This window comes from Macaca thibetana, chromosome 4 (assembly GCF_024542745.1).
Source record: "Macaca thibetana thibetana isolate TM-01 chromosome 4, ASM2454274v1, whole genome shotgun sequence".
Classification (NCBI taxonomy): domain Eukaryota; kingdom Metazoa; phylum Chordata; class Mammalia; order Primates; family Cercopithecidae; genus Macaca; species Macaca thibetana.
Genome location: NC_065581.1, coordinates 84,548,687 through 84,576,560, shown reverse-complemented (window position 1 = coordinate 84,576,560; position 27,874 = coordinate 84,548,687). Strand labels below are relative to the sequence as shown.

At 38.6% G+C, this 27,874-nt stretch overlaps 2 protein-coding genes across 3 annotated transcripts in view; one reads left to right on the top strand and one right to left on the bottom strand.

Moving 5' to 3' along the window:
- The window catches only part of RARS2 (arginyl-tRNA synthetase 2, mitochondrial), a 91,018-nt gene extending 73,365 nt beyond the window's left edge, over window positions 1-17,653 (top strand). For both annotated transcript variants that reach the window (XM_050788062.1, XM_050788064.1), the window contains one exon: window positions 16,304-17,653. In XM_050788062.1, coding sequence (XP_050644019.1) covers window positions 16,304-16,327 — 24 coding nt within the window. In that variant the 3' untranslated portion in view covers window positions 16,328-17,653. The remainder of the gene's footprint in view (window positions 1-16,303) is intronic.
- Window positions 143-27,800, bottom strand: SLC35A1 (solute carrier family 35 member A1). The gene is made up of 8 exons (XM_050788065.1): window positions 27,540-27,800; window positions 23,005-23,182; window positions 11,865-12,024; window positions 11,226-11,378; window positions 6,059-6,125; window positions 3,904-4,080; window positions 3,320-3,454; window positions 143-1,075 (listed from the first exon to the last, which is right to left on the bottom strand). The coding sequence occupies exons 1-8, from the start codon at window positions 27,553-27,555 to the stop codon at window positions 948-950; spliced, it is 1,014 nt and encodes a 337-aa protein (XP_050644022.1). The 5' UTR covers window positions 27,556-27,800; the 3' UTR covers window positions 143-947.
- Between the last annotated feature and the right edge of the window lie 74 nt (window positions 27,801-27,874).

Genomic DNA, 27,874 nt, shown 5'->3' with positions numbered 1-27,874 from the left:
TTTTTGCTTAAGGCTTGCCCAGAGTTGATTTGCAGCCAGAGAACCCTAACTGATACAATTCTACATATAGAAAATAAAAGTGCATTATTTTAATGGTCATATGTATAATACAAAAAAGTGATTAAACAGAATTCAGAATTCATATAAATAAAGTTTATTGCTGAATTTCCCCATTAACATTACAGAAAACACTGAAATTTCACAAATTATTGAGAGTCCAACAGTTAAACATACTTTATTTAAAAAAGTACAAAAGTGACATTAGAAATTTTTTTGAAGAAAAGTGTATCATCTAACAGCAAAGAAATATGAACCAGATAATGAATGGCACAAATATAGCACTAAAGGGGTACTCAGTCACCACCAAGAAATCATCTGAGTTATGAAATAGATTCATTTTGAGAAGTTACACATTCAGTTTGTTTATGAACTAGTCTGTCTTGTTTCTGCCTCTTGTAAGTAAAGAACTAAGTCTTTACTGCTGCTAGGACAAAATACTGTACATGAATTGGAGAATAAGGAGGGGTCATCCTTCTCCCCTGGTACCTGAACAAGAGAACAGTTAGTACAGAAATGGCTTTGGCACTTTAACCCTTAGACATTGTCCCAAACCTTGTTACTTGAGTATTGTAGCCTCACCATGATTTTTTTTTAACACCGTATCATCTCCATACTTCTTATGTACAAATTATATATATATACACAATAATAAAATTCCTTCATTCTAAAACAATAGTTTGACCCCAAACAGGTCCACATTAAGTTTCTGTATTAGCAGTTCACTCAGATAGCTTTGTTCATTGTTGTTTCCACATACAGCACTGATCTTAATTCTTATGCCATATAGTTAATTTTTTATTTGTTTATGCTACCTTCTGGGATTGACTTAAGGCTCTAGTTTAATGCAAATGGTTTAGTCTTAACAGGAGTCTCACATGAGGCTAAAATCACACACCAATAACTCTCTCCTTTGAAGCTGTTTCTCCTTGTTGGATGGATGTAGTGTCTTGTCTGGGTAATCCATAGAGATATATGGAAACACATACAAGAAGAGTACCCAGGGCAAAGGTGAGTGCTGAAAAGAAAAAACAAAACAAAACAGCTTTATCTGTATGTGTGTCTTTAAAACTGCCTAATGATCAGTTTAAAATTTTGAAAACTCTTAATTGTGGGTTTATGCTATCAGATCATATTTATATGATGGCAAGGTTTAGAAAGGTCTTCTATTACAGCAAAAAAAAAAAAAAAAAAAAAAAAAAACAGGAGTGGGGAGGCAGGGCGGGTAAAATCAAGGCAGTGTTGATCACTGTTAGACTTTTTAGAACATGAGTATGCCTGACACCACTCTGACAAAGAACATACTAATTTCCCTATAAAATATATAATTTTTTAACATTGTAAGTATAAATATATATAAAAGTACAAAAGAAAATGTGGTAGAATTGGCTTTTCCATGATACCAGCAACCTGTGAAAGTTTAGAGTAAAAGATAGTTGAACAAAATTCAGTTAGGTGACCATTCAAACAAATCAAAACATAATTTCTTAATAGGAGATGAGGCGATAATTTACTACTAGTCTTAACCCTTTTTACATTTTTTTTTTTTTTTTTTTTGAGACGGAGTTTCGCTCTTGTTGCCCAGGCTGAAGTGCAATGGCACAATCTCGGCTCACTGCAACCTCTGCCTCCCGGGTCCAAACGATTCTCCTGTCTCAGCCTCCCGAGTAGCTGGGAGGAGCATGCTCCACCATGCCTAGCCAATTTTGTATTTTTGGTAGAGACAGGGTTTCTCCATGTTGACAGGCTGGTATCGAACTCCCGACCTCAGGTGATCGCCTGCCTTGACCTCCCAAAGTGCTGAGATTACAGACATGAGCCACCATGCCCGGCCCCTTTTTTCATCTTAATCTTAAAAATCAGGATACAAGAAACCAAAATATAACTTGTCCTAACTTGACAAATAAATATATTTCTATGACATCAAGCTTTATTTTAGTTCACTCCTAACTGAAAAAAAACCAGCTGTGCCTTCAAAAAAGGGGAAGGTAGGATAAAAACTTACATCTAAACAGTTAACTGAAAGATTGCTAAGACATGCTAGTTGACCATCAGTAAGAACATTAAACAAAAGCATTTTATACTGTTCCTATGTACTTCTTATGAGCAATGCTATAAGGATTTTGTTCAACATAAAGATAGATCAGAATTACAACTAACAGTTTACCCAAATCAGGTAGAAAAATATCTAAGGGAAACCCTATAAGTACCTGATGACTGAAATGGTAAGTGGCTAGTAAGTAGTGCCAGGCACAACTCTAAAGCACTTCACCTGAAAACAACCCTAGGCAATAGGTGATATTATTCCCATTTTACAGATGAAAAAAGTGTCACCTAGGGTACAGAACTTCCCCAAGGTTGCACAGTTAAGAAATGGTACGGGCAAGATTTGCCACACACTATACATGGTTTTCTAAAATTTCTACAACATTGGCTTTTCCCTATTTCCATTATAGACAGGAGCCAACTTAAAAATGAAATGTAAATATAAGCCAGGTCTCTTTTACTTGATATATTTAATAGCTATTCTTCATATATTGGTTTGTTATAGTAACTGATCAGTAAAGAAAATTATTACACTATAAAAGCACCCTGAAATGTTAAGTCAGTATCATTGCTTAAATAATTTAGAAACCAAATTAATGCTGGGTGTGTTATATTAGGACTAGCAAAGCAGTGGTACTGGAATGCCAGCTATATTAATGAGTTTTATATTAATTACATATTGAATGAAACAAAGATATAAAAGACAAAATCTAGATTTGGATTTTGTTTTCAAAACCATCTCATACCCGAATCCAAACCAGTTGGAAAGTACAAGCTGAGGGAGGAATAAAAGATGTTTTCTACATTCTTCTAAATAATGAGCCAATATAGTTTAAACTGACTGCTGCAAATAATTTCCTAAAGTCTTTATATGTATTTCCTTGAGTACCTTCTCACATTCAGTCACTCAAGTTGTCCTATATAATACCTAAAAAATACAGGGAGGCCTTGACTGCAAAAAAATTCCCTTCACTTTCACATAGAACCAGTACCCCTCGTCTTAAGCTCTAAGACCACTTAAACAACCAAAGTACTGCTTAGCCACATCCCATACAACTATGAACAGCGAGCGGTACGGGTAGAATAAACTGTAGTAACAAAACTAGGAATTTCTGTAAACAGTATGGCCAACTGCCACTTTTAAATAAAGGAATACATGAATCAAGGAAATGAGAGGCTCTTCCATGTTAAAAACTCAACACAAACTAAGACATACTTATCTGTAATCCAAACAGCATTACTGAAGCAATGGTGGAAAGGACAATGGCCGCTGCTGCAGAAAAGCCTTTCATGATGTTGTCTGTGTACTTAACCACAACAGAAGTGTAGAGGCCACCAACACTTGCAAGAACTTGTATACAGAAAGAAAGAAAATCTTATCACTCAAATAAATGAAACATTACATAATGGTGAGGCAATTTTCATCCCCAGAGATGCCATACTAATTTACCTAGGAAAAGGAAAATACTGTTTTCCTTAGGAGTCATCTGAGAGTTTGTACTAAAATTGAGTAGTAGTTCCTATATAATACTGTTTTTCCAAAACAATGCCCAGAGGGCTATGTGGTATACTAAATTTTACACATTTTTTGCTAATACGTTAGATATTTTGGGGCATTGCTATCCCAAAGCAATTTTGCCTTCACAATCAAAACTAAGTCAATAAAATGAAAATACATTCAAACTGGTATTTACAGTATCAAAGGATTAATTTCAAAATGTTATAACAGCTTAAAATGGACATCTAACTTAAAAAAAAAATAAAGGATCTACTAAGAACCTTTAATTCCTGGATACTTACAGATGACAAACCAGACATAATATGTGTAACCATAGAAAAATCCTTTTTCTTTAATTTCAGCTCCATCTGACAAGTAGACGCCAACTAATGTCACAATAATCCCTGATAGATACATTTGAATGTTTCTCACCCAAAGAGAAGTATCTGAACTCTTTAAAACTTTTTCAAAATATACTCCTGAAAGAAGAAAATTAGACATGCAAATATTAAAGATTACTATAAATTAAAATGTCTTTCCTTTAGAACAATATCCTAGAGATATATAAAGTATATGATTTGGGGAACAAAACATACTTTACTTAAATGTGCACTTATTATGTAGGTTGTGACACATGGCATACTGTACATTATAAATTTATGTTTTTACAGAGTATATAGAATAATAACAGTGGAAAGTTTATAAGCTACATTTAACAGAAGGCTGTTAAGACAGTTTCTGCCTTTATTATAGCAGTAAGATAGACCACAAAAGCTCTCTGTACTACTTAACGCCAGTAAATTATTTGCTTTGGTCAGCTGAAAAACTACACTATTAAGAGTGAATTATAATCACACCCCTGTAATATCTGCCTACTAATGAATACTACTAATTCTGCAATATAATCTATAATCACCACTAGGAATCTTTTCAGAGTAACAACCAAAATGTAAGTAGAATTTGCTGTGTGAAGCCATTTTCCTTTAAAGCAGGGTTCCACAAGCCAAGTTCATACACAAGGTCAGAAGGATCATGAACTCCCCAACTGGATAATAAATTTTGTGTATATGTGCATTTTTCTGGAGCTGAAGGTCCATACATTTTTTTCAGATACTTCAAAGGAGTACATGATACCCCTCCCCCACAAAAGTCCCCTGTCTCTCTGGATTTATACTTAAAATGAATGCATATTTTACAAAGCCATTAAATATTTTAGTTATAAACGTCATGTTACAGACTTAGGAATTGCCAATGAAGTATTTATCAACTAAAAAGTCTAACGAAAACCAAGATTATTTTTGATGAGTCTGTGTTAGAATGGGAACATAAAATAGCTATTCTTATTTTCACCTTTGATTTTACCTTCTGGGAAAAACATTTATCCAGTGCCCAGTTACCCCAAACACAGAGAGATATTAAACCACCCTGTTTCCTCAATTGTGTATTAAGAGAGTGAGTTAATAAAATGTTGAACATAATCATTTAACTATTCAAGATACTGCAAAAAATCAAATAGTATATTTTTTAGGTAACTCAATTTTTGTTCCCAATTTGTTGGTTTCTAGAACACAATGCTATCATTAAGTATATTCCTGAATCTATATTTTCCCCTCCTATACAACATCTTATTTACAAGCAGTATTTTACTTCTGTATTCAGCCTGCTTTCCTAATCAAAAATAGAGTCCTGACTTGAAATAGGTACAAATACAGATACATAATAAAGATGTATAGCTATAACTAATAAATTCCACTAAAAGCTTTAAGCAGAATATATTAAAAACTATCATCTCTGCTGGAACTATTTCTAAAACTTTTTTTATGTTACACTTAATATTCATACTTTCTTATCTTGATGCATTGCAGGAGTGCTTGTCCCTACACGTACAACTCCAGACTTCCATGGATTTTTGATGTTAGTGATTTTGTGTTGTCTTTCCTCCCTGTTTGGTTGTTAGTTTTATGTATTATGCTTTCTAAGGTACTCTTGACCCACCTCATCATCCTACTCCATAGCTCCTAACCTGTTAAAGCAGAGAAAGAACTTGAGGTTACAGGGGAAAAAAGATACTTAGGTGGCAACATTAACAACCTAAAGCAGCAGGATCTGACTTGAGGATAGTGGCAGTTCCAGAAAAAAGGAAAGGGCTTTCTGAAGGCTAATGTTCTCCATTTTCAGAGATCTTTTTTCATTTACTTTTGGGTTTTGGGCCAGACTGAGATGGTCAAGGATAACAAAAGTAGTTAACTGCAAGTATGAATAGGGATTGAGTCTGAACTTAGTTGAACAATGCTGTACATTTACTGAAAAAACAGCTGACATAAAACTAAATATAAGCACGAAGATAAAGTTTAACGGGAATAAAACTGAGAAAGCAAGAAAAACTAGACTGGTGTCTAAAGTTTGATGTTTTCAAAAAATATGACAAAAGAATAAAACGATGCTTTCATGATTTACCTGCAAATCCTGAGCACAATACAGCAATAGCTATAGCACCAAACCCTAATAATGGATTTTGTTCCACCTGCAATATTAATTTTTAAAGTTATTTTTAGTGACGAATAAACAAGAGTTCATCAAAGAGTCCAAACAAATAAATACAAAAACCTGTGTTACAGTCTTACTAAAAGTATATTCCACATCAGACACAGCTATTCTACAGAATAAGACAACGAAACAAAAAGACCATTCCAGAAATTAACCAGGGTACTTGGCTTAAGTGAAAAATGTGTTCCTCAAATCACAGCCATAGTATATGCTTAATATATTGTGTGCCCACTGTTTCCTAATATCAATAAGCACTCTAGCATGAACTTTTGAAGCACTCTAGCATGAACTGGCGAAGTCAGCATGCTACTTAATTTTAATTTCTACTATCACTCTAACTTAAAAGCTTATAGCATCAATCCTGAAAATGGTAACAATTTAACTTATTTATTCCTCATCACCTACAGGATAAAGTGCTGCCTCTTAAGACTCCGCAATTTATTGAATTTTTAGTATACCTTCTGTGTACCAGATACATTGTCTATACACATAGCTATGGTTGAATGTCCACTTCAAAATGCGTGTTGAGATTTAATTGCCATTGTAACAGTATTAGGAGGTGGGCATTTAAGAGATAATTAGGTCATGAAGGCTCTGTCCTCAAGAAGGGATTGATGCCATTACTGAGGGAATGAGTTAGTTATCGAGGGAGCAGGTTTCTGATAAAAAGGATGAGTTCAGCCCACTTCCCTCTGTCACATGGGATCGCTTCTGCCTTCTGCCATAGAATGACCCTCGCCAGATGCCAGCACTGTGTTCTGGACTTCCCAGCCTCCAGAACCATGGGCCAAATAAACTTCTGTTCTTTATGAATTACCCACTCTGTGTATTCTGTTATAGCAGCAGAAAATGGACTAAGATACATACTAAATGAATAAAGAAGATTATAATACACAGCTCTGGTTCTTAATTTCTTACATAGGCAAAATTGACAAGTATATATAACCAAAATAGTGTGAGACTAGTGCTAACAGATCCAAGTATATGAGTCCTAACCCTCTGTTTCACTTTATTTTCTGTTTGTTCTAAACTGTCAGGAGCTTTCATCAGTCTTCCCTGAAAGATAAATACTATCTCAATAGTATCACTGAAATTAGCGGGTTGAGATTCATGACTGCAATATGACAAGTATATACCTTGTTCAAAATAAATAAGCCTGATATAAGAAAAGTACCACTTTATGGTACCTGAGAGAGCAAGCTTGGTCTAAAATGTTTGCATGAAGATAAAAGGAGAAACAGAAGATACTGTAGACCAGTGGTTCTCAAAGTATGGACCCTGGATCAGCAGCAGTGGTACCACCTGGGGGTTTGTTAGAAATAAAAACTGTCAGGCTCTACCCCAGACCTACTGAACCATAAACTATGGGAATGGGCCCAGCAATCTGTTTTAACCAACCTTCCAGTTGATACTGATGTACACGAAAGTTTGAGAACCACTGCTATAGACTACACATTATTAAAAAGGATACCTTCCTAATACAAATTTCAGGACTGACATAGATAGAATAAAATCATACTGTGAGATATCACCTATCCCACCAATTCTTGACTGACTTTCCTGCCAGTTTAATCTCTCTACAGTTAGGAAAAATAGTGATGGAAACGGCTTATCTGGACTTGATTCTGACAAGAAACTACTGGGTGATGAAGTAGATGTGATGGAAACTTTGGAAGAAAGCAACCATGTGATCTGAGCATGAGCCAAACACAGCACAGTTAAGAGACATGTGCTCCAGTCCTGAATAAATCAAAATTCAAAAATGTAAAACTTTGAGTTAGAATTCCATGGCTCGTGAGAAGATGATTCAAGAGAGATTAAGAGTTACTGAAGAAGGAGGTTCTGGTGAAGATTAAAAAAAAGAATATCTAAGGAAATCAACATGTTTAAATAAGGGCATCTTCACTGAATTCTGATTTTACAAGAACAAAACTGAGGTATAGATAACCAAGAGGACTCTAACCAGGAATTTAAGAATAGTATCAAGAAATTGAAAACTCAGAATAAGTTGAGGCTTGCAAAAACACTGTAAGGCATTAAAGAAAGCTTTTTTTGAGACAGGATCTTGTGGTACAATCATGGTTCACTGCAGCCTCAACCTCCTCAGCTCAAGTGATCTTCCCACCTTAGCTTCCTAAGTAGCTGGGACTACAGGCATGCATCACTACATCTAGCTAAGTTTTAAATTTTTTTGTGGAGACATGGTCTCACTATGTTACCCAGGCTGATCTTGAACTCCTGGGCTCAAGCAATTCTCCCCACCTAGACTACCTAGCTAAATAAATTTAAAAGACTATCAAGAAAAGTAGGTGAGTTAGTATATATAAAGCATTTAGATAATGCTAGTATTTAGTGCCATATAAATGATTACGGCTATTATTGTTACACTGATTACCAGCAAAATGTTAGAACAGATTTAGAGATGACTTGTACTTAAAAAGTTTAACGGTCATCAGTGGAAAGTAGTGTGACTTCACTAAGTGTGAAACATACCAGATTTCCTTACTGAAATGACTCCTAATGTTAAGTGATGAGGGGAATTCCATAGGGATAATGTTTGGCAAGAAATCTGACAGATCGCATATTATTATTGTTGGTTTTTTTTTTTTTTTTTGAGACAGTCTCGCACTGTCACTCAAACTGGTGTGCAGTGGTGCAATCTCGGCTCAGTGCAACCTCTGCCTCCCAGGTTCAAGCAATTCTCCTGCCTTAGCCTCCTGAGTAGCTAGGATTACAGGCGCCCGCCACCATGCCCAGCTAGTTTTTTGTATTTTCAGTAGAGACGGGGTTTCACCATGTTGGCCAGGCGGGTTTCACCATGTTGGCCAGGCTGGTCTCGAACTCCTGACTTCATGATCTGCGCACCTCAGCCTCCCAAAGTGCTGAGATTACAGGCGTGAGCCTCTGTGCCCAGCCGCATATTTTTATAGACAACACAGAAATGTAGTAAGGATAAAGATACAATCCATAAGCGCATGAATGCTCATACAGAAAAATGCTAGTTAATTGAACAAAATCAAGCTAGACCATCAACCAATACCAACTTGCCAGGCATATAAATAAGCCACGTTAGAAAAAGATCCTCCAGCCGTAGTCAAGCCTTCAGCTGACTGCAGCCCTAGCCAATATCTTGACTGCAACCTGAAGCCAGAACCAGCAAGCTAAGGCACCCTCAAATTCCTGACCCATAAAAACTATGAGAGATGATAAATGTTCAGTAAGCAAGAAAAAGATCAAGCTAGAGACAATTCTAAAGGTACAGCCACAGAGCTCTGGTCCTGTTCTATCTAAAGTTTTCATTAAAGACCTAGAAGGCATATCTTTTTTGACTCTGGAAAGCATAATACCCAAAGGAGAAGCTAATAATGGATAAGAACTGGAAAGAACCCAAGGGGCTGAGCAATGACCCAAGGCTAACAAGATAAGCTTAATAAATACAAGCACAACCTGCATTCTGGTTTAGAATGAGCCAGAGTTTGAGTTCTAGTGTCAACGAGAGTCTATTCCAGTCCTGACACTTGGAACCCACCTAACCAGTATTAGAGGAGTGTATGGCAGTGCAGACAGATTGAGGAAACAGTGGGGTGAGATGGATACAAGATACATTTGAGACAAACTATTTGGGTGACACATTTACATATAGTGGTTTATGACCAATTGTAAAATAGATACTTTGCCTGCCCCCTAGAAATTAACAGTCATGTACCACATAATGACATTTCAGTCCATGATGAACCACATATAAAACTGGTCCTGTAAGATAAAACTGTATTTGTACCTTTTCTATGTTTAGGTACACTTACCACTGTGTTACGACTGGCTACAGTATTCAGCACAGTAACATGCTGCAGAAGTGTGTAGCCTAGGAACAACAGGCTATACTGTACAGCCTAGATGTGTAGCAAGTAGTCTATACCATCTAGATTTGTGTAAGTATACTCCATGATGTTTGCATAACAATGAAATCACCTACTGATGCATCTCTCAGAACGCTGAACTTATGTTCTTTGTTAAGTGACGCATGACTGTATAACAAGTCTCCAGTATTCAGAACAAAGGGGTAATTACCAAGTTGTGCCTCATACTACTTAGACAACATCGGGAGACAGAGAAGTTTTAGGATATATTGAGGAATAATGATACATGAATGCATCTAGGAGGGAAATATAAGGAAAAGCGTAGGGGCAGAAGGCAGGGATCAGGAAGTCTCTGTCTAGAAACCATATTATAGAAAGAAACAGTAGGGTTTTAATTGGGGAAGGAGGAGACCTGGAGGGTGGGGATATGATACTGTTCACAAGCACTGTACATCCCAGCCGCCTTCCATTCCTAAGAGAACCATAGTCCGTTTGCTAAAAGTTAAACACAGTAAATATTCAACTGTAGGAAATGCCTGACCTTTACAAAACTATTAACTGGCATCCCATTTCCTGTTTCTCTTTGGGGAAATAACTGATTGAGGCATACAATATAAGAAAAAAAATCGTGTATGTATCTTAACATCAACTGTTTAAAAATCAGTTATGTACCTTCACATTAACTCTTAAAAACTAGAGATAATTATCAACTATCAGTAAGAACACTCCTCCCCTTGTCATCCCTATCACTGACAGTAGGGAGATGTGCCAGAGACTGAGAGTTGAGGGAGAAGATGAAAACTAGATGCAGAAAAACCTTGCCCAGTGTTTCTGAGATGTTTGAAAGAGGTCTAGAAGTTCTAAACGTATACAGTATGGAAACTGGCACAGTTGTGGTCACAAGTTAGCTATTAACTAATTTAGGACAAGTTCCTTCACCTCTTTGGACTGTCATCCATAAAATGGAGGGGGTGGAATACATTATTTCTAAGGTAGCTTCCATGTCTAACATTTTTAACGCATATTCTCCTCTGAGAAACAACCAATAAGTATTATTATCCCTAATAATATGCTAAAGAAAAAAGGCCTATCTATAAGGCAAAAGTTACTTTAAATCAAAGAAATGTAGTCATGCTGCATGCATCAATGTAACTGAACAGTGTAAGACTTAAGGAAGTTTTCTATTTATGGGAAGTTATGGTGTGCATTTTGTTTCTTACCACAACTTTTGTAGCTTGGGCTGGTTTCCACTGTACAAGCGTGACTCCAGCACACAGCATAAAAACTGAAACCCACTGTAATTTGCTGAGTGTCCGGTTTAACATTAAAACAGTGCATAAAGCAGTACACGGAATCTTTAACTGGTAGGTCACCTAAAAAAAAAGAATGAATTAATAAATTCAGTTAATGTTAGTCTCTGATACAAATATCTTATTTCTGATATCATTGATAAAATTATCAATAAAAAATATTTAATAATGGCTGGGCATGGTGGCTTACACCTGTAATCCCAGCACTTTTGGAGGCCGAGGTGGGTGGTGGATCACAAGGTCAGGAGGTCGAGACCATCCTGGCCAACATAGTAAAACCTCATCTCTACTAAAAACACAAAAAATTAACTGGGTGTGGTGGCACATGTCTGTAATCCCAGCTACTCAGGAGGCTGAGGCAGGAGAATCACTTGAACCTGGGCAGCAGAGATTGCAGTGAGCTGAGATCACGTCACTGCACTCCAGCCTGGGGAACAGAGCGAGACTCCATCTCAAAAAAAAAAAAAAAAATTGATAATATGATAGTTAATAAAAACTCTTTTTACCATCAAAGATTCTGTGCTTTTCATTATCATGAACTCCACTTACCTGGTACACTGCTGCATCCAGATTGCTAAGAGCTAGGAAAGCCATGTTGTTCTGAACAGCATACACTAACGATGGCACACTTAACTTCAACAGTTCCTTGGGGCTCCCCAAGACATTTTCTCTTAAAGATGCTTTGAATCTACCCAGACTACCAGTTTCTCTTTGAAAACAAAAGGGGGAGATGAGAGGATGGTGAGGAAGAAAATTAAAGAGCATTCTTTTAATAAGACTTCTTCAAACACAGGACAGGCATACTATGTTTGCTGTAATTTAGCAAACTAATAATTTCTAACTAGTTTTAGATTAAAAGAAACATACCAATAATGTATCCTCTTTAAAAAATTATAGTTCTGTTTGGGAAAATATGACAACAACTAGATTTACCACTATCAATCTCTGGTCAAAGCTCTGAGAGATTTTGAGTATATTAAATAATGAGATTAGGAAAACAAAATTGCTGATATTACCTATAAAAAAAATTCATCCCCTGCTACTTTAACTGTATTTCATCAAGTTCACCCTGATTTCTTCTTAACTGATCAGTCTGCATATCCATTTTTATTTTTACTTATTTATTTTTGAGACAGAGTCTCACTCTGTCGCCCAGGCTGGAGTGCAGTGGCGCTATCTCAGCTCACTGCAACCCCCGCCTCCCGGGTTCAAGTGATTCTCCTGCCTCAGCCTCCTGAGTACCTGGGATTACAGGCATCCACCACCATGCCAAGCTCAATTTTTTGTATTTTTAGTAGGGACAGGGTTTCAAACTCCAAACCTCAAGTGATCTGCCCACTTCAGCCTTCCAAAGTGCTGGGATTACAGGCGTGAGCCACTGCACCTGGCCTATTTTTAAAGTTTTGTTGTTTTTTTTTAAATTACAATAGATTTAATTGCAAATAAAGAGGCTTTGGTAGTTCGTTAAGTGGGTCAGGAATAGAGTGAGTCAGGTCAGTATTATTTATAAATTTATTTAGTACTTATGAAATATAGTACATAATAAATCCTTATGTAAGAATATTGTCATCATACTTAATGTCTGTATAATTCTGTAGCAGATCTGAAAAATTTACTAACTCCAACAAAAGTAAACTGTATCTCTAATGTACATAAAGTTTACTATTTGACTGCATATTGATTATGCATGCTCTTAACTATTATTTTTGCTATTACTATTTCAGGAGGACATGGCTAATCTGGCCTATATTTCCTGTATTATAAATCAGCTCATTGATTTCTTGAAAATAAAAATAAAACAATGTTTTATAATAAGCATCAATACCCCAAAAAAGTGCTTTATAATAATGGTCCTAACTGCAGCTCACGATATCCTTAAGAAAACCATAATACTTTGCTGGGAAAGAGCTCTATTCCAACTCAGAGTTTGATAATCACAAGGAGATTCTGTATTTTTTGTTAGAATATTAGAATCAACAGTTGTGAGCTGAATTTTTTCATTTTTAAATGCTGCAAATATAATTACCTAAGTTCTGAGAGAAAGCAAAAGTTCATTATATTAAATTGACTAACCTGTGCCTATTTATTTGCTGTAGAACATTTAACTCCAAGAAAATGCTTAATTAATAAGACAGGAACTTTGACCTAAGCCACGGAAACAAAAGACATCCTTCTTAGTTACAGATCTTTTTGTGTTACCAAATCCAACACCCACACCACAGTGTTAAATCTATATGCTGAAAAGCAATGCACACAGCCTGGTGGTAGACTACGAACTCTATTCGAAAAGCAAAAGAATACCAAAAATACCACAGATTATCCACCAAAAAATCTATGTAGGAGAGTTTTCCAGGAGTCTGAAGATTGGCTCTTTAATGTTTGGCTTTTTTTAAAACTGCTTAATGCAATTCTAAGATGCCCCATATACTTTCCTTACATCTTTGTTGTTTTGCTTTGTTTTTTTTTTGAGACACAGTCTGTCTCTGTCACCCAGCCTGGAGTGCAATGGTGTGATCTCGGCTCACTGCAACCTCCATCTCCCAAGTTCATGGATTCTCCTGCCTCAGCCTCCCGAGTAGCTGGGACTACATGCACAGGCCACTATGCCTGGCTAATTTTTGTATTTTTGGTAGAGACAGGGTTTCGCCATGTTGGCCAGGCTGGTCTCAAACTCCTGACCTTAAGTGATCCTCCCACCTCGGCCTCCCAAAGTGCTGGAATTACAGGCATGAGCCACCACACCTGGCCAACATCTTAAATAAGAGTATAAAGAATAATTTTCAACATGTTTTCTCCTCAATTATAAAATTGATGAAAAATTAGAGATTAAAATGTAAAATAACCACCTTAATAAGGTGATATGTCAGAGAAGATAACTGAACATTATAATTATCTCTAGTATGATAGCATAGATATAAATTTTACAGACCGTGTGAAGTGCAAGTTTTAGTGCCCTTCTAAAATGCTGACTCATACGCTGATGATGTGTCTTTAAGGTGATACCCAAAAGGAACTGCTGAGAGGTGATTGCTTGTGCCCACACTTCACACTCCACCTCCTCCCACACTCATTTATCTCCTGGTGTAAGATTCTTCACACTAAACCTTCAAAAGCTACAATATAATGGCTATTTATCCTTTCCCTAATCCCCAGCTATGGGCAATGCCACTTTACCTCCACCTGTTAAAGATATTATAGCCTTGGTGGGGGTGGTGGCTCACACTTGTATCCCAGCTATTCAGGAGGCTGAGGCAAGAGGATCACTTGAGGCCAGGAGTTGGAGACCAGCCCAAGTAACAGAGGAAAACCCCTTCTCATAAATAAATAAATAAATAAATAATTAAATAATTAAATAAATAAATAAATAAAATTGCCAGGAGTGGTGGCCTATCATCCCAGCTACACTGGAGGCTGAGGTGGGAGCATCACTTGAACCCAGGAGTTTGAAGCTACAGTGAACTATGATGCCACCACTGCATTCCAGCCTGGGTGAAAGAGTAAGATACCATCTCTTTAAAAAAAAAAAAGCAAAAAAGAAGACATTAGAAGCCTACACTGGTAACAAATAGTGTTTTAGCTCTCCAAAGAACAGGGTCGGTCTCTTTGTCCTGTCAGAATATGGGCTACTTAAGGATCCAACTGCTATTCCAAATAATCACCATACCTGCACCAATAAAGGCTGCTGTGGTCCTTTTTCTCCCCCTCACTTTTCTTTCTTATCTCTTCTCCCTTTTCGGCTTTCACATAAAAAGAAGGGCTTAGGAAACAAGTTAGCAGCCAATCTGAGTACTCCTTTCCTTCAGTGGAGCAAAAAGTAAAGTACAGTGTGTCAGGATTAACCTTCACATCTGTCTCTTTTGGCCATATCCTTTTTGTTGGATGTTTAGGAGCTATTTTTTCACTGCCAGGATGGCCAAGGTATATTTTTCTGGTTCCTTCTCTAATGTAGACATTAAAGAAACCAAGGTATACCAGAATGTTAAGTGCTGGAAAGTACAATTATCACTGTAGTACCAAAAGATTATAGCAATGTTACATAAGATATTTTGAAATAAGTTACCAAAAAAAAAAAAAAAAAAGCAGAGGATGCTAAACGAACGAGTAAAAGAATAACAGAAAAGTATCAGAAAGTAGACAAAGGAGATTTAGGAGGTATTGGAAAGAATATGTGGGAATCTTACCACACAGAAAGTTTTAAAGAAGAGGGTAAATAATTTCAGTATTAATCAGGTTAAATCCTGCTTAAGGTAATGTATTTATTAAGAATACAGCTCTTAATCTTATATTTAGCTTTACTCACTGAAATTATATAAAAGTAACAAGAGCATTGTATCTGCTAGGAAACACTAGTAATCATCTGTCTTTTTGTTTTACTATGAGACAGAAACAAATGATCACTCATAAATATACTGTAATATACTGTAAAAAGGTTACTTTTTCTTCTATTTTCCTGAACTTACATTTTCTGTTTTTGGGATTTTTTTGTTTTTTGTTTTTTTGAGATGGAGTCTCGCTGTGTCACCCAGGCTAGAGTGCAGTGGTGTGATCTTGGCTCACTGCAACCTCCACCTCCTGGGTTCAAGCAATTCTCCGGCCTCAGCCTCCCGAGTAACTGGGAGTACAGGTGCACACCACCATGCCGGACTAATTTTTTGTATTTTTAGTAGAGATGGGGTTTTTCATCATGTTGGCCAGGCTGGTCTTGAACTCCTGACCAAGTGATCCACCCACCTCAGCCTCCCAAAGTGCTGGATTATAGACGTGAGCCACCGCGCCTGGCCCAGAACTTATTTTCTTAGAAATCAAATCACAAGCACCTTAATGAGCACCTCTGTTAAAAACAAATTTATTAATTATATAAATGACATTGCTAGCTAGGAGAAAGAGCATATATAATCAAAAGCATATATTAAATTTCTTTTTAGATATAGTCTTCCTTGTTAAGTTTTCTATTTGAACAATTCTTTTTATTTTTATCATTGTAATAGACTCTGCAACCTTTGGTTACCTGAAGAAATTCTGAAGCTCCATGCTGACTGCAGAGATTCTGCTGCTGCCTCTCCCCCTAAATTTCCTATCAACCGGCTGAAACCAATGATCTCTGACCTATGTTTGGTCAAAAATAGGCCTCATTCTTCCAGCTACTGATCTAACAAGAACTACTAGGAGGCATAAAATCCTTGGCTAGGTTACCGACGCACTGTGCAAAATGGAACACAGCAGAAGTTACTCATGAGCTTAAGAAAGTTAAATTTTGTTTATAAATTTCTTATCTACAAAGTATAATTACCTCACTTAAAAGACTTTGAGGGGCTACATTAAAAAACCAACAATGAAGTCAACTTGAGGACAAAAATACACTTCATATGGGGACATGATTTTTACTTCCTCCCCAACACCCTGAACCCATTATAGCATGGCTCCAAAAGGGTACTGAAAATGTAAACCAGGAGAAATAAACAGAGCTGGATAATCTATAACATACGTATTTGACAGTTACATTAATTTCTCTAGACAATACTATGAAACAGTAAAAGATTTTCTCTGGTCTTAATATGGATATGTAGTTCAAAGTTAAGATATACTTGGTTTGTTACTAAACACACCCGAAGTATATGTACATTAACATTTACATATCCTGCTAGGGATAGTCTTTATAAACTACGGTGAACAGCAAACAATAAAAAGTTGTTTGAGCTGGTGCAGTGGCTCACACCTATAATCCCAGCATGCTGGGAGGCCATGGCAGGCGGATTGCTTGAGTCCAGGAATTTAAGCCCAGCCTGGACAACATGGCGAAACGCCATCTCTACAAAATTAGCTGGGTGTGGTGGTGCGCACCTATAGTCCCAGCTACTGGGGAGGCTGAGGCAGAAGGATTGCTTGAGCCCAGGAAGCAATGGTTGCAGGAAGTCAAGATCATGCTACTGCACTCCAGCCTGGGTGACAGAGTGATACCCTGTCTCAAAAAAAAAAAAAAAAAAAAAAAAAAGTTGACTTTGTTCCTTTGTTCTAAGGCAATATGAAAGTGTTTTCACTTCCTTTTCTTTATACTAACAATGACAGATTTAAATCTAAACTGTTGACAGCTGTGATAGGGTTTAGTAAAGCATTATAACAATTTTCCCGTGAATTGCAGCAGTAATTAATTTTATGAAAAAGTATTTTTAAATGTTGTATTATCTTTCAACCAAATTATAGCTTAGAAATTGATAACATAAAATTCAAATACTTGGCCGGGCACAGCGGCTCACGCTTGTAATCCCAGCACTTCGGCCAGATCTCAGCTCACTGCAAGCTCCGCCTCCCGGGTTCACGCCATTCTCCTGCCTCAGCCTCCCGAGTAGCTGGGACTACAGGTGCCCGCCACCTCGCCCGGCTAGTTTTTTTTTTGTATTTTTTAGTAGAGACGGGGTTTCACCGTGTCAGCCAGGATGGTCTCGATCTCCTGACCTCGTGATCCGCCCGTCTCGGCCTCCCAAAGTGCTGGGATTACAGGCTTGAGCCACCGCGCCCAGCTCCTATAATTGAGGTTTGATAGGTATTTTCTAAATAAATAAATGCATGAAACTATCCCATTATATCTTATTAACAATACCTTGAAACGACTTAGAATGACTATTTGCTTCCAATGTTTGGAAGGAATGAAACACAGATTTGAATATGGCAGTGATATGTTATTATATAAGTGAACCATAATTATAACCAAAACACGGTTTCAGGTGCTACTTTGCTAAGTTTCTGCCCCTGCCTCCCACTCCCGTATAATATATGTACTTACTTTAACAATTAGCCAAGACTATTCACTAAGCAAAGAATATTACTGAGCAAACAGCACCAGAGACCATACTAAATAAACAAACCATCAAATGGACTGCTCTATAATGAGGTTAAGCTTTGCACAGTTCCAATAAAATTGAAGTTCTAGTATATATTTGTATCAACCCTATAAAGTTACTATACTTTATCACAGTGTAAAGAATGGGCAAAAAGGAAGAAGCTTTTACTTCATTTAATCATAGTTTTAAATGAAGTTTAATGGGTTTTTTTCCATTTAAATAGTAATTTCTTTTCCTTTCCCTGTATTCATTCTCCAGAAAACTCAAATCAACATTGAGCAAATGTTACTAAGTTTTACATTAACTGTGCAGTATTTTTCTGGAAATATGGGGGAAATACGCTATTTTAATCATCAAGATCTAAGTTCTTCTAATTTTTTTTTTCTTGTTCTGAGACAGAGTTTTGCTCTGTTGCCCAGGCTAGAGTACAGTGGTACAATCATGGCTCACCGCAGGTCCTTGCAAGCTCAAGCAATCCTCTTACCTCAGCCTCCCAGGTAGCTGTGACTACAGCCACACACCACTACACCCAACTAATTTTTTTATATTTTTGTAGAGATGGAGTCTCACCATGTTGACAGGCTGGTCTCCAACTCCTGGGCTCAAGAAATCCTCCCACCTTGGCCTCCAAACTGCTGGGATTACAGGTGTGAGCCACCACACCTGGCCAAGATCTAAGTTCTTAATTTTTCTCCTCTGAAGAGAAAGTTCAAGTTCTAAACCTTTAGTTATTTCTAATTCTTCCACAGCCTCCCATAATATCCTGAAATTGTCATCCTTTCTGTGAGATGATAAAGTCTTCTCTAACTTGAAAGCAAAGAAAAAAGTCTAATTTCATTTTTTTAGCTCTACACAATTATTTTAACATTTTATGGGAAAGAATTTTCAAGCAAATATAAATTCAAACATGAATCAACTTCGGTTTCCTGTGTATATAACAAATTATCACATTTTTGTGTAACAATTATTTTCTCGAATTTAGAAGCCTCTCCATCACAGCACTTACATCCAACCTGTGTTTTAACAGACTACGTAACATCCTGTTTGCCTTTCATCTACTTACTCTTTTTGAATTATCGATTTTAATGTGTATACAAAGAAATGACAACACTGAGAGTACCTGGAAAATATTTTACTTTTTTGCAAACACTAAATCTAAAAGACCATTATAAAGCTCTAGGCCCTTTCATTTGCTGCTCCTCTTAACTCTTCATATCACTCTTAATGGCCCATAGTCTGGCCATGTATTTTATTCATCTGTTAGATATGAGTTCTAAATTTCTCTTCAAAGAATCAATATGTCAGTATGTTCAATTCTTTGCCTTCTACTTTTAAACTTAACTTCTTCATAAAGCAACCTTTTCTGATTACCCTCTCCACACTGACTCATTCCCATTACCTGTTCCACCCTGACTCATTCCGATTACCTGCTCCACCCTGACTCATTCAGATTTCCTGCTCTGCCATAATCATTTTTCCCGCCAAACCACTTACCCCGTCACTCTCTTTAAATTAGCCAGTTGGAATTAGTTTAGCCTGTGCAGTCTAACCCTAGCCAATAGGGGAATGACACAGCAGCAGGGGCCACGTGTGTCAGGAATAAGACCCCCTCCTCCCTTGTCCAGGTGTGTGCTCACCATTGCTCCATCTGTGAGGGTGCACCCTTCTATAGAAGCAAACTGCCTTGCTGAGAAGAAAAGAAGAAAATTTTATATTCAAGTGCTATTTCTTTTGCGGCACCAAAACTTTATAACAATTTGGGGGCTCATCTGGGATTACATTCCTCTCCAGGGGCGGTCTCTGGTTCTCTCTCGTGAGAACCAGAGACCTTGTGGCAGCCTCAGGGGTGAGAAATCAGGACCCACCCAGTGTGAGGAATAACCCGAGCTCTCAGCAATGCAGAAACTGGTCCTCAATTCAAGCGGACATGGAGTGCATGGTAGCTCTTTTTCAAGATTCCACTGCCTGGAATAACAAATTGTGCTCTCTCTCTGCTATTTCCTTAAGTCCAACACCCTGCAGGTCAGCCCCCAAGTGCTATCCAGCCTCCATCTTCTAAAACCAATTTTACCTTGTGTCTCCAATGACAAGGGGAAAAATTTGGCATTTCTTGGAGACTTAACAGGATGCAGTGAAGTCTGGCACTTCCAAGAGCTGACCCATCAATCTGCCCTTATTTATCCCTGAGCGGATGTATGGTGGTATTTTGGAGGACCTTAACTGGACACTCTGCCAAATAATTAGAGCAGTACTTATGCTCTAGTTCAACTGGCTATCCCTTTTATTCTGGCATTTCATCAACCAGAGGAAGAAAATATGACATTGTAAAGCGACAGAAGCTCCTTATGGGTCGTTCAACTCTCATGTCTATTTAGACGCAATTGGAGTCCCATGGGGAATACCAGATCAATTTAAAGCCCGAAATCAAATAGCTGCAGGATTTGAGTCAATATTTTGGTGGGTGACAATTAATAAAAACAGATTGAATAAACTACATCTATTACAACCAACAGTGATTTATTAACTAAACTAGAGATGCTGTTAAAGGAACAGCTGAGCAATTAGGGGCTAACTGCCAGATGGCTTGGGAAAATAGGATAGCCTTAGACATGATATTAGCAGAAAGAGGAGGAGTTTGCATCATGATTAAAACTCAATGTTGTACTTCATCCCAAACACCACCACCCTTAATGGATGTATAACAAAGGCATTGCAAGGTCTGACTGCTCTGTCCAGTGAGTCAGCCAGCAACTCAGGGGTAAATGACCCCTTTACAAGATGGCTAAAAAAGTGGTTCGGTAAATGGAAAGGAATAACGACCTCAATTCTTACTTCCCTCGCAGCCGTAACGGGTGTACTTATTCTTGTCGGGTGCTGTGTCATACCATGCATCTGTGGGTTGGTGCAGAGGCTCACAGAAATGGCACTTACTAAAACCTCCCTTAACTGTCCTCCACCTTATCGAGAGAAGCTTCTTCTTTTGGAAAATCAAGCAGAACTAAGCCAAGACATGTTAAAGAAGTTTGAAGAGAAAGAGCTGTAAAGAAAATGCAAGAGGAGGGGATTGTTACGATATGAGTTCTAAATTTCTCTTCAAAGAATCAATATGTTAGTATGTTCGATTCTTTGCCTTCTACTTTTGAAATAACTTCCCGGTAAAGCAACCTTTTCCGATTACCCTCTCCACCCTGACTCATTCCAATTACCTGCTCCACCCTGACTCATTCCGATTACCTGCTCCACCCTGGCTCATTCCGATTACCTGCTCCACCCTGACTCATTCCGATTACCTGCTCCACCCTGACTCATTCCGTTTACCTGCTCATTTTCTACTATGACTCATTCCCATTTCCTGCTCTGCCATAACCATTTTCCCCACCAAACTACTCACCCTGTCACTCTCTTTAAATTAGCCAATTGGAATTAGTTTAGCCTGTGCAGTGTAACCCTAGCCAATAGGGAATGACACAGTAGCAGGGGTCACATGCATCAGGAATAAGACCCCCTTTTCCTCCCTTGTCCAGGTGTGCGCTCACGATGGCTCCATCTGTGAGGGTGCACCCTTCTATAGAAGCAAACTGCCTTGCTGAGAAGAAAAAAAGAAAATTTTGTATTCAAGTGCTATTTCTTTTGCGGCACTGAAACTTTATAACACATCTTTTTCATATTCCAACTACTTCAAGTGGATTAGTATAAGCCTTTTCAAGATCTAGAACCAATTTTCAACACTTTCACTGGATATCTTTCCCAAAATGATAGCCATGCTTGTAGCTGCATTATCAACTGTCTCATCACATATTGCTGAAGCTGAAGCAATCACAATGTCTTGTAACATTTCAATATTTAAATGTAATGTGTCTGTTTCTACATAAAAGCCTACAGACAACACTATTCCTCCCTGCTTCCCTTCACTCACCAACACACATCTTGAAACCTGTATGACTTCTTAACTGCCCCAATGACTCAAATAGGTCCCTGTCTCATAAATCTTTCCTCAAATAATTTGCCTATTAGATTTTATTTAATTTTCACCACCCCATACTATTTTCTCAAATTAAAAATATGAAGAAACTGAAGCTTAAAGAGGTTACAAGTGTGTATGCAGCCACAATCTTGGTCTAGGATTAAAATTAGGTCTATCTCCTCCAATGCCCCTAATTCTTAACTCTCTCTTATACCACATCCTTAGCTAAGCAATTCTTGCGTGATGTTTCTGATTCAAAGCCCAGTGCTGCCACATATTACCAGTGTAATCTTAAGGAACCTCAGATGCTGTGTTAATAAAACGGGTAAAGTACTTACCTTGAAAATGTGTAAGGAGTAAATGAGAAAACACGAAAAACACATAGCACAGTGCCTAGCACTTAACACAGGAAACACTCAAGAAATATTATTTTTATTATATTCATCCAAAACACAAGTCAGTAATGTTTTCCTATAAGGGTCAAACAGTAAATATTTTAGGCTTTGCAAGCCGGTCAGTCTCCATTACACCAAAACCAGGGAGCAAGCTGGATTTGGCCCATGGGATATAGTTTGCCAACTCCTACTCTACTGCAGCGTTCTTCAACCTCAGCAGTACTGACATTTGGGGCTGGGTAATTCTTTGTTGTGAGGCTGTCATGGGGATTGCAGGATGTTTAGCAGCATCCTTGGTCTCCACCCACTAGATGCCAGTAGCATCTCTCAAGTCGTGACAACTAAAAAATCTTCTGGGGGGCAAAATCACCCCTAGTTGAGAAACACTGGCCCAGAGCAATTAAACATATAAAGATGTAGCTTGAATTTTCTAACAAATACCCTCACCAGGTAGAAAAATAATTTAACACACTATAAGTATTTATACTCACTTAGCTAAAATTCCCACACTTAGCAATAACTTTATAACTTCTGTGATACACACGGCTGTGGTTGAAAAGTAGAGTTCTTTGTCTGATGTCCTTGTGTATCTTAAAGCTATGGTATAGGCTGCAGCCATCACGGTCATCACTGCCAAGCAGTATAACTTGAATAATAAAGTGACATTGTCTGGAAAACACGTGCAACAAAGACATTACTTAGTAGACAATATATGTATATATAAGTTAATAAACTAGTTATAGCCCAAAAATACTTTCCAATTCCAAGCACAAAATATTTTCTGAAACTCATGTTTAAAAATTTTTTCAAAGTGCTTGCCAATTACATGAGTGTGCGTGCGCGCGCGCGCGCACACACACACACACACACACACACACACACACACACACCATAGCTGACTTTAAACATCAGCCAATTAGGCGTAAGTTTTGTTCCTGGGGAATGCCCCAATTGCAAGACTATGTAGCATACTGATTCTAGTTCAGGATGTTATAAATTACATTATATATATATATAGGTGGTGGTGGTGGGTTTTTTCTGGAGACAGGATCTCACTCTGTCCCCCAGGCTGGAGTACAGTGGCGCAATCTCAGGTCACTGCAACCTTGCTGTCCAGGTTCAAGCGATTCTCGTGCCTCAGCCTCCCGGGACTACAGGCGTGGACTACCACGGCCAGGTAATTTTTTGCATTTTTAGTAGAGATGGGGTTTCACCATGTTGGCCAGGCTGGTCTTTAACTCCTGACCTCAGGTGATCCACCCGCCTCGGCCTCCTGAAGTGCTGGAATTACAGGTGTGAGCCACCACGCCGGACATATATTTTAGGACAGGGTCTCACTCTGTCACCCAGGCTGGAGTGCAGTGGCACGATCTTGGCGTGATCTCGACTCACTGCAAACTCCACCTCCTGGATTCAAGCGATTCTCCTGCCTTAGCCTCCTGAGCAGCTGGAATTACAGGCATCTGCCAGTACACCCGGCTAATTTTTGTATTTTTAGTAGGGATGAGGTTTTACCATGTTGGCCAGGCTGGTCTTGAACTCCTGACCTCAGGTGATCCTCCCACCTCGGCCTCCTAAAGTGCTGGGATTACAGGCATTAGCCACCACGCCTGGCCCCAGCACATATTTTAAATATTTTTATGATTACAAACTTGTGGATACAAAGCATGAATCCAACTGCAGCAATGTATATTCTAGATTTAAAGGCAGCAGAAAGAAAATAATTGAGAAATGAGTGGGGCTTAATATAAAACTTTATCACAATAAGAACTTACATCGAGCCACTCATTTCACTGCATTATACAAAACAATAATTCAAAACACAGGAAAAGAATATTAAGAACACAGCTCTATAAAACTAGAAATGCAGGAAACATACAAACACTCAAGAATTACCTGCAAGTATATCTGAGCAGCAGCCATCTGTCAGGCACCAAAGCCTGTCCAGGACCTTTGGTAAAACCAGAAGCACTGGGTACCAACTCTCCCTCATACTTCCTTATTCCCAGACCTGCTCAGAACCTGCCATCACCCAAGGATCAAACTATTTCTACTTTCCTTACCCAACTCCCACCTATTATCCAATAGTCCCCTTAAGCTCCATTCAAATCTTTAGGCTCAAGGTTAAACAGGGATCAGCAAATTTTTCTGTAAAGGGCCAGAAACAAATATTTTAGGCTTTCCACAGCCATACTTTGACAACCCCAGGTTAAGAACCAGAAGGACACCGGGTGACTCCAGCCTGCTACTTTAACTACATTATATGCTAAGTACAATTTTGTTCACTGTTTTGGGAGCCTAATCACAATTCAAAGACTGTTTTCCTAGGAAAATAAAACAGGAGTTTCAAATAGATTATCTTTAGATACGGTATGGTTGGAACTTCCAAGGAAACAGGTTCTTCAATATAAATATTTTCCCGAGTGAATTAAAGAATCTTTTCTGATTTGTCGGCAATTTTTAAAAATCGTATCAGGTTTTAAATAAAAAGTAAAACAGAAGAAATATTTTTTAACTGCTTAAACTTTCTTTCCAAAAGATCTGAGGAGCCAAAAATCAGTGTTTATAAAAAAGGAAGTGAAGGAGATCACTATAATAATTCCTTCGTTCTAAAACTTTCCTACACAAGGGAAAAAATATGACTGCAAAAATAAACAGCAATAACCTTTAATCAGCAGAAGAGAAGGCACTCCCCATCTTCTAGATAAGGGGTGAACAAACTATATATGTCACTAGTTTACATGAGGCCTGTGAACTCACAATGGTTTTACATTTTTAAATACTTGATTAAAAATGTAGTAACATCTTGTGATACATGAAAATTGCATGAAATTCAAATTTTAGTGTCCATAAATAGTTTTATTAGAACATAGCCATGCTCATTTGTTTCTAAGTTATCCGGACTACTTTTTTTCCCCTACAACAGCAGATCTGAGTAGTTATGAAGAGACTATCCAGCCCTTTACAGGAAAAGTTTGCCAACTCATGTCCTAGATTATCAACATTTTCACAAATAACAGAGATTAGGGCTAATAAACTAAAAAGTACTTTATTTTAGGTATTGCATAGGTTCCTGATTCCAAAAACAACATAGTGAATATTTAAACACTAAACCAAATAGTGATGGCCTACAAACATATTTTGACTTATAATATTGTCACTAACTTGAAAAAATAGCTTTTTGCATAGTGATTACATAGGAATATATATTATACTCTTGAAACTACTGATCTAAGTGGAAGAGTAATCAAATAAGTTTAGGAATGTGCAAAACAGATTGGGCTTTGATATGGAATACCAGTTTTAAATGTATTTCAACTTTTAAATACTAAATGTTTTTAAGTACGATTTTCTCTGGCAGTTTAACATCAGACTAAACTATTTCTTGTTCACTCCATTCACAAATTCTCCAGTATCAAATTTCAGTTATTAGCAATTTCAGTTATTTTAGGGTAATATCAAAAGTCCATATGTAATCACTTCAAATTGGGCAAATCATTCAAACCACACCCAATGCCAGTAACTATAAACCTAGCCGACAACTCAACTGGCAGCCACATCTTAACCCTGCATTGTTCTCTGCTTCTCACGAAGTTCTGTTTACTCCTACACAGTATTTGTGTGGAAATGTCCCTCAAAAGAAACTTACAGTTTAAAATTTTTTTCAGTTACGTTTTACTATAGTTTATGGGGACATTACTTGTAATACCTAAGAACTTAGAAATTCAGGAAGTCCCAGATAATCTTTTGTGGATATTCGGAAGCTATAGAAACTGTAATTTTGTTAGGATTACAATCAAGCCTCAACAAATATGTATTGGCAATAAGCCTAAACCTTTACATTGTTGCAGCTATTTCAAGTAATGATTTGACTTCTGTTATTTATAAGTTTTCGTTCGGATCAATTTTGCTATCCCCATTCCATTTTAGTTATCAAAACAATTCTATTTCTTTTTCCTTTATTTCCTGTGTTGCTACACAAAAGGCTTTTAAGATTGGACTTCTTTGAAATGAAACAGAAAGAAGACATAAGAGAAGCATATGCAACTAAAGACAATGCCCCTGGGCAGGGCCTGATGATAAACATGGACCTCGCAACAGGGAAAATAACTTGACACCCACGTAAGAAGATATTCCTTAGGTATTCGTTCAATATTTATTCAAGGGTGAAGCCAAGTGTTCTATGGAGGAAGGGTGGAGCAAGAATCCGAGTGTTGTCCAACTTCTCCTAGTTAATGCACCACAGTCAAAAAATCCACCTCTGGTCCCAACTTACACTGCTCAGCAAAAGTGGTGCGGAGTCAATTAGACTCGCCCTCCTTAAATGCCAATTAGTAAACAAATACGCCTTCACCCGAATGTGCCATCCCTTGGGAGGAGGTGGCTCTCACCTTCCACCACAAATATCAGAGTGTTCCTTCTAACTGCATACAGCATTCTCTATAATTACATACAGCACACAGGTGGGAACTGTTAACGATTGTTATCTTCCTTTCATTACGATTTCAGTGCTGTTTTGACGTCCCAATGATGTCTTTACTGGTTGTTGCATGGCCCAGCCGCCGCGTGGGGTCTGCGCCCGGAGTCTGCCTTTAAGTCTCTGAGCATCCGCAAGGCAGGAGGCGCAGAAGACACCGAAGTCGCGGGGCCAGGGCCAAGAACTGTCCTGTCTCGCTGGGTGATGCGGTCCAGCCCCGGACCCACGCCCTGGCCCCTCTCCGGGTCCGCCGCAACCCAGGCCTGTCAGAATTCGGTTCCCACCCACTCCCAGCTAGTGGAGGTCAGCGCGGTCTCCGACTGCCGACCTGCCAAACGCGGAGTCAGCCGCGGAGACTGCAGCCGCAGGGGGAGGCCGGCTGCCCGGACGGCCGGGAGCAGCTCCACGCAAATTCCTGACGCCTCAGCCCGGCCGCAGAGGCCGTGGGCAACCAGGGTGGTCCGCTGCCCGACAGGCGCAGACCAGCGCAGATGCTAGACCGCCGCCGCCCCCCTCAGACTCCCCACTCCCAGCAGCCCCAGTCCTCACCTCTCGGGGCAGCCATGGTTCCCCGATAGCCCAGCGCGGAACTGACGCCCGCCCCTTCCGCGCCACAGCGCAGGACACCAGGGACCGCCCCTTGTGGTCATAGAGACGAAGCCGCTCGGCCTAGAGCGCCTCGCCGGCCTCCCGGTCGGCCACGCGCTAAAACTGGTTTCAGGAATCTGAGCTACACCCCAAAATGGGGAGAACGCGGATCGAAGGGAGGCCTTCCCGGCCGCGTCCTAAGTGACAGGTGTGTGAAATTCGGTTGGGGAGGTGGTTCTGTAAACTGCGGCTCCCCGCCGGCTGAGTGAAGGGAGCGCTGCCTTCTGGGAATCGTA